Consider the following 8,100-nt stretch of genomic DNA (forward strand, 5'->3'; position numbering starts at 1 on the left):
ACGTGAACCGTGAATTTCCAGATGTTCAAGCTGGTTTTAGAAAAGGCAGAGGAACCAGAGATCAAATTGCCAACATCCGCTGGATCATGGAAAAAGCAAGAGAGTTCCAGAAAAACATCTATTTCTGCTTTATTGACTATGCCAAAGCCTTTGACTGTGTGGATCACAATAAACTGTGGAAAATTCTGAAAAAGATGGGAATACCAGACCACCTAACCTGCCTCTTGAGAAACCTATATGCAGGTCAGGAAGCAACAGTTAGAAATGGACATGGAACAATCACCTTAGGAATCTAGAAATTGACCAAAGGGATACATCAAATGGAGATGCATTTATTCTAGAGAAACTATCAAACCTCAATAAAATCAACGAGTTACATGGTGTATTTTAGACAGCAGCTGTTTCCACATCCCCCACTCCAGCTTTGTGGTGGCAGTCCTGCAAGAGTGAGGATGCCTGTGAGCACTAGGAGCTTTGCTCTTGGAAGTCACTGATTTGATTTGGAGCAGAGTTTGGAAAATACTTGCCCATGGATGGATGTTGTTGAAAATAATAGCAATCTACTGGCAAACAACCAAGGAAAATCGACAGTGCAGCAATCCTGAGGTCATGATACTGGTTGGGACAACTAACAGACCAGTAAGCCAGCCAAAAATTTAACAGATCTGGAAAGAAGATAGTTACTGTGGGTCTTAATAAGGTTTCACACATCACTGGTGGTCTGGAAGGCTGCCCACGTGTACAAGCCTATACACATGCTCAGGAGAGACTGGAGAGGGTTCTAGATATCTGGTCATTCTTGGCTGAATGTGAGGTCCGGAGCATGCAGAAAGTTAAAGGGGATGAATCTAAACTGCCTAAATTGTCAGTGTGTTCTCCAAACCACATGGAGATCCATTGGTAAAGGGCAGAAGCTTTATTAGCTCAAGATATTTAAGTATAATTTACAACAGATCAGTGACTGGACCATTAAACTACATTGAACCAAGGTCACCCCTAACCCTTCATAATCCTGGGTTAGGCAAATCCATGATACAAAGTCATGATCCATAAAATAAATTGGACTCCACCATGACTAAAGCTTTTGCGTTTCAAAAGACACTAAGGGAAAAGTTTGCAAACCATGTATGATAATGGACTTATATCCAGAATACATAAGGAACTCTTAAAAGTAGTAAGAGGACAGCTTAATTTAAAAATGGCCAAAAGATTTGAACAGATATTCACCAAAGAAGACATATGAATAGCTAGCTAATAAGTGCATGAAAAGATGCTAGGCATCAATTGTCATTAGAAAAATGCATTAAAATAATGAGATACCATCTCATACTCACTAGAATCAGTACAGTACAGTTCAGTTGCTCAGTCATGTCCGACTCTGCGACCCCATGAATCACAGCACGCCAGGCCTCCCTGTCCATCACCAACTCCCAGGGTTCACTCAAACTCACGTCCATCGGGTTGGTGATGCCATCCAACCATCTCATCTTCTGTTGTCCCCTTCTCCTCCTGCCCCCAATCCCTCCCAGCATCAGGGTCTTCTCAAATGAGCAAACTCTTTGCATGAGGTGGCCAAAGTACTGGAGTTTCAGCTTCACCATCAGTCCTTCCAATGAACACCCAGGACTGATCTCCTTTAGAATGGACTGGTTGGATCTCCTTGCAGTCCAAGGGACTCTCAAGAGTCTTCTCCAACACCACAGTTCAAAAGCATCAATTCTTCGGCACTCAGCTTTCTTCACAGTCCAACTCTCACATCCATACATGACCACTGGAAAAACCATAGCCTTGACTAGACGGACCTTTGTTGGCAAAGTAATGTCTCTGCTTTTCAATGTGCTGTCTAGGTTGGTCATAACTTTCCTTCCAAGGAGTAACTGTCTTTACTGTTTCCAGTGTTTCCCCATCTATTTCCCATGAAGTGATGGGACCGGATGCCATGATCTTTGTTTTCTGAATGTTGAGCTTTAAGCCAATTTTTTCACTCTCCTCTTTCACTTTCATCAAGAGGCTTTTTAGTTCCTCTTCACTTTCTGCCATAAGGGTGGTGTCATCTGCATATCTGAGGTTATTGATATTTCTCCTGGCAATCTTGATTCCAGCTTGTGCTTCTTCCAGCCCAGTGTTTCTCATGATGTACTCTGCATATAAGGTAAATAAGCAGGGTGACAATATACAGCCTTGACATATTCCTTTTCCTATTTGGAACCAGTCTGTTGTTCCATGTCTAGTTCTGACTGTTGCTTCCTGACCTGCATATAGGCTTCTCAAGAGGCAGGTCAGGTGGTCTGGTATTCCCATCTCTTTCAGAATTTTCCACAGTTTATTGTGATCCACACAGTCAAAGGCTTTGGCATAGACAATAAAGCAGAAATAGATGTTTTTCTGTAACTCTCTTGCTTTTTCCATGATCCAGTGGATGTTGGCAATTTGATCTCTGGTTCCTCTGCCTTTTCTAAAACCAGCTTGAACATCTGGAAATTGCTGAAGCCTGGCTTGCAGAATTTGGAGCATTACTTTACTAGCGTGTGAGATGAGTGCAATTGTGTGGTAGTTTGAGCATTCTTTGGCATTGCCTTTCTTTGGGATTGGAATGAAAACTGACCTTTTCCAGTCCTGTGGCCACTGCTGAGTTTTCCAAATTTTCTGGCATATGGAGTGCAGCACTTTCACAGCATCATCTTTCAGGTTTTGAAACAGCTCAACTGGAATTCCATCACCTCCACTACCTGTGTTCGTAGTGATGCTTTCTAAGGCCCACTTGACTTCACATTCCAGGATGTCTGGCTCTAGGTGAGTGATCATACCATCATGATTATCTTGGTCATGAAGATCTTTTTTGTACAGTTCTTCTGTGTATTCTTCCCACCTCTTAATATCTTCTGCTTCTATTAGGTCCAGACCATTTCTGTCCTTTATTGTGCCCATCTTTGCATGAAATGTTCCCTTGGTATCTCTAATGTTCTTGAAGAGATCTCTAGTCTTTCCCATTCTGTTGTTTTCCTCTATTTCTTTGCATTGGTCGCTAAGGAAGGCTTTCTTATCTCTTCTTGCTATTCTTTGGAACTCTGCATTCAGATGCTTATATCTTACCTTTTCTCCCTTGCTTTTCGCTTCTCTTCTTTTGACAGCTATTTGTAAGGCCTCCCCAGACAGCCATTTTGCTTTTTTGCATTTCTTTTCCATGGGGATGGTCTTGATCCCTGTCTCCTGTACAATGTCACGAACCTCCGTCCATAGTTCATCAGGCAGTCTATCAGATCTAGTCCCTTAAATCTATTTCTCACTTCCACTGTATAATCATTAGAGATTTGATTTAGATCATACCTGAATGGTCTATTGGTTTTCTCTACTTTCATCAATTTAAGTCTAAATTTGGCAATAAGGAGTTCATGATCTGATCCACAGTCAGCTCCTGGTCTTGTTTTTGCTGACTATATAGAGCTTCTCCATCTTTGGCTGCAAAGAATATAAACAATCTGATTTCAGTGTTGACCATCTGGTGATGTCCATGTGTAGACTCTTCACTAGAATAGCTATAATCAAAAAGACAGACAAAACCAAATGCCATTGAGAATGTGGAAAAATTGCAACCTTCATACATTGCTGGTGATAAGTGTAAAATGGTGCTGCCACTTTGGAAAATACTTTGAAAGATTTTTATTGACTTAAATATAAATGCATGCATAAACCAACAATTCCTAGCTGTCTACCCAAGATAAATGAAAATGAATGTTCCTGCAAAAACTTGTAAACAAATGTTCATAGGAGCATTATTCATAATAGCCAAAAAGTGTAAACAATTCAAATGTCCATCATCTGGTGAGTGGGTAAACACAAAGTGATCTATCCACACAGTGGAATACTACTCAACAGCAGGAATTAACTCCTGATGCATGATACAATATAAACTTTAAAAATATTATGCTGAGGAAAAGAAATCAGATATGAGAAACTGCATATTGTATTATTCCATTTATAAACAAGGCAAATCTTCAGAGAAAGTGGGTTAGTGGTAGCCTGGAATGAGGAGTGGCATTGACTGCAGATGCAAATGGGGATTTTTGATGGAAATGTCCTAAAACTGGGTTGTGGTGATGCTTATACAGCTGTATACATTTATTGAATTATACACTTAGAATGCATGAATTTTATGGCATGTGAATTGTGCCTTGATAAAATTGCTAAAATGCAAAACCAAAGCTAATGTTTCAGGATGTTTTTAAAAGGTTATATTTTGCTAGGGCTGGATAAGAAGGGAATGGGGAACGACTGCTTAATGGGTATGGGGTTTCCATTGGGGATGATGCGTATGTTCTGGAATTAGGTAGTGGTGATGGCTGCATTATGGTGTGAATGTCCTAAATGTCATCGATTTATTGTACTTTAAAATGGTTTAAGTGGTAAGTTTTTTAGTGTTTTACAACAAAAATATGTTAGTTCATGTAAGTGAAACACCAATAAAGCTTACTATGCATCTTTTTCTAGATGATTCTTTAAACCTTAAGGCATATAAAAAATTACAAAAATAGTAAAAAGAGATCCTATGTACCCATCACCCAGTTTCTCTGGATGGTATCATCTTACATTACACAAACCAGGGAATTGACATTGACATAATTAATTAGTCTGCAGTCAGTTCAGTTGCTCACTCATATCCAACTCTTTGTGACCCCATAGACTGCACCACTCCAGGCTTCCCTGTCCATCACCAAATCCCAGAGCTTGCTCAGACTCATATCCATCGAGTTGGTGGTGCCATCCAACCATCTCATCCTCTGTCATCCCCTTCTCCTCCTGCCTTCAATCTTCTCCAGCATCAGGGTCTTTTCTAACGAGTCAGTTCTTTTCAAGTGGCCAAAGTATTGGAGTTTCAGCTTCATTATCAGTCCTTCCAATGAATATTCAGGACTGATTTCCTTTAGGAGTGACTGGTTTAATCTTCTTGCAGTCCAAGGGATTCTTAAAGAGTCTTCTCCAACACTGCAGTTCAAAAGCATCAATTAGTCTACAGACCTTACTCAAATTTTCTGGTGATTTTTTTTTTTTTTTTTTGGTTGCCATATTCAGCATATGGGATCTAGTTCTCCGACCAAGGATCAAACCCATAATCCCTGCAGGGGAATCTTGGAGCCTTAACCACTGGACTGCCAGCAAAATCCCCTGGTGAATTTTTTAAAGCTATAAAATACCCACTGCGGATTTTCACTAGTTATGACAACTGTTTTCCTGTTCTCATTCTATGGAAGAAAACATGTTGATTTTTTGAAAAAATGATTTCTGACCCCACCTCTTTATTAAAAACCTTAAAAACAACTCAATTTTTCATTTTGTTTTTTAACATCGTCCACAGGCCAGGGCTGAATTAAGGGAGTGACACTGGAGATGAGGAAGGTTGTTTGGAGACAGAAACAAAAGGATTAAAAATGGATTTGGAAATCGTGGGAGAGGGAGGAGTCAAGGATAGCATATGGGTTTCTGGCTGCAGCAAGAGGTGAGTGGAGGAGCACCTGCTGAGATTCAGAAGTCTTGGGAAGGGTTTGGTTTAAAAGGAGCAACATGAGTCCAGTCTCGGGCTTGTCCGGGTTGACGGGTCTCTGAGACGACTAAATCAAGGTGCGACAGACTGCCGGGTTTGGGGGTCTAGAGAACAGAAGTGAAGTCTGAGCCGAAGTTGAGCGATTGCAGGGGGGCTGTCGCACATAAATAGTACTTAAGTTCCCCTGTCCACTCTGTTCTTGTATCCCATAAATATTTATTAAATGATTAAATCTTAGGGATTCAGAGGTGAAAAAGGTAATCACAGGACTTCCCTGACGGTCCAGTGCTTAAGGACCCACCTTCCAGTGCAGGGGACGTGGATCTGATCCCTGGCTGGGAAACTAAGATCTCACGTGCCACGGGGGCAATAAGCCCACTTGTCACAACTACTGAACCTGTGTGCTCTGGAGCCCATGTGCCACTAGAGAGGAGCCCACACACCATAATAAAAGATTCCATGTGACACAACTAAGACCCGAGGCAGCCAAATATATATATATAAATGTAAAAGTCAGTCCCTGTCTATGTGGATCTTGCACTCAAGGCAGGCAGCTTGAGTGTGACAGGATAGGGTGGTGGCTTGTGCCTAAAGGAGGGAGGTCACAATGTGTACTTTGTGATGAGATCTGTAATATACCCCTTGGCAGGGAGGACCCCACTGAGAGCTCAGCCTCCTGTGGGAAGGATCAGGGACACACCATATGTTACCTCTCTGCCCTCACAGCTTCCACCCCAGGCCCAGCTGGAGGGCCCTTTAGGGATAAGCAAATGAACAGAGAAGTGGGAGATGAGGGCTTGGCAGGAGGTGTGGCGTGGAAGTCTGGGGAGCCACGGAGGCCCACAGGACAGAGAGGTGGGGGGCTGTCTGTGACCTCAGGCCCTCACCCCTCCCAGTCCCAGGTAGAGGAACCAGTTGGCCGCCTGCCACTGGAGCCATCACCTGGGCCAGACATGAGGCGCTGGTGGCAGATTTTGGTCCTGTGCGTCTTCTGGATGCTCCTCTTGTGGCTGATGACCCACTGCCTGAATCTGAAGACTGACTCAGCTCCCCAGGAAAAATGGATGTACGGGGCACCACGGCATTGCAGCTGCCCTTGGTTCAAATTCTGGCAATGTGGCTGCCCGTCCAGGAGTCTCAACCACTCTGTCTGCCACCACACAGCTGGAGAGCGCTGGTTTGATGCAGGCTATGAGAAGATGAGGGAGTCCCTGATGGGAGCAGCAGAGTCCAAGCGCCCTGGTGCTGTGCTCTGGTGGTCGGTCAGTGGTCAACACTGGGGCGTCCCATCCCGTCTTCCCCCGGGCACAGGTCACCTCCCACTTTCTGTCCCAAACCCCTGCCCTCAGCCCCGACTTAGAGTGCCTCCCATCTTCACAGCTTCAACTCCCCATCTCCCAGTGGAGGTCTCACCCACTCAGATCTGCTTCCCTTCCTCCAGGAGCCAATGCCTGGGTCTCGGCCCCCCCATCTCCTCCCTCCTGCTGTTTTCAGGACCTGAACGCTGCAAGCGAGCTGGGCAGAGTGTGGAAGAAGCTGCTCAAGATGATTCCCCGACCCTCAATGAGCCATTTTGATCTCTTCTGTGGGACTTGTGCCCTGATGGGGAATTCGAAGATCTTGCGGGCTGCCAGCCTCAGCAACAACGTCAACCGACCCAGCATGGTCTCCAGGTGGGCCTCGAGGAGAGGGCAGGGGACTGGACGGCCAGACCTGCCCCCAGAGTTCTTTCAGTTTCTACTCTCTTCCTCAGAATGAACCAGGTCCCTGTTCAGGGCATTGAGATGCTGGGGAACCAAACCACGAGATGCTCCACCTCCCACAGGAATGCCAGGGGCCAGGGTTCTTGGAGGCAGGTGCTGCTGCTGCTCCTGCAGCTCTTTGATCTTGCGTGGACTTCAGATGCTCTGAGTGAGGAGATGGTGGTCTGGGAACCCAGACATTCTTAGTATGGCAGGTAAGGAGAGGGCACTGTAGCAGATGACAGAGGGGCCTCTAAGGAGACTCTCTACTGGCTTACTGGGCACACCTGCCAGACCTTCCCAGGTCTCAGGGTCTGCTGAAACCCCTCCACTTCCTAATTCTTCCTTAGATTTTTGAAGGTGGTCCAGTTCCCTAGCAGAATGGAAGATAGAAAAGACCAGGTAAGGGTTTGACAGGTGGGAAGATGTGGTTGTGGGTCGCTGTGGACTGGGACCCAGGTTGGCCACCTCCCCTTCCTCTCCAAGTCCTGGTGATCAGCCCCACCTTCCTCCAGTACACCCGGGGCATTCTCCATCTTGGGGGCTCATGGCTCTGTTTTGTGCCTTGCATACCTGTGACTCAGTTAAAGATTCTTGTCCTTTCCTCACTTAAAACTTTTCCCTGCTGGTGGTCCAGTGCTTAAGACTCCACACTTTCAATGCAGGGGATGCAGGTTTGATCTCTAGTTGGGGAACTAAGATCCTACATGCTTTGTGGTGTGGCCAAAAAATTAAAAACAAAACAAAACAACTTTTCCAAGCTATGCCTTCAGCACAGAGTCTAAAAGTTTCTGCCTAGCTTCCAAGACCCTGTGTGGT

At 44.7% G+C, this 8,100-nt stretch overlaps 1 protein-coding gene across 1 annotated transcript; it reads left to right on the plus strand.

The window, feature by feature from the left end:
• The first annotated feature begins 5,470 nt into the window (after positions 1 to 5,470).
• Positions 5,471 to 7,488, plus strand: CUNH20orf173 (chromosome unknown C20orf173 homolog). The gene is made up of 4 exons (XM_040248761.1): positions 5,471 to 5,494; positions 6,166 to 6,801; positions 7,034 to 7,212; positions 7,293 to 7,488. The coding sequence occupies exons 1-4, from the start codon at positions 5,471 to 5,473 to the stop codon at positions 7,486 to 7,488; spliced, it is 1,035 nt and encodes a 344-aa protein (XP_040104695.1).
• Positions 7,489 to 8,100: the final 612 nt, after the last annotated feature.

The sequence above is a fragment of the Oryx dammah genome, unplaced genomic scaffold, assembly GCF_014754425.2.
Source record: "Oryx dammah isolate SB20612 unplaced genomic scaffold, SCBI_Odam_1.1 HiC_scaffold_10, whole genome shotgun sequence".
Lineage (NCBI taxonomy): Eukaryota > Metazoa > Chordata > Mammalia > Artiodactyla > Bovidae > Oryx > Oryx dammah.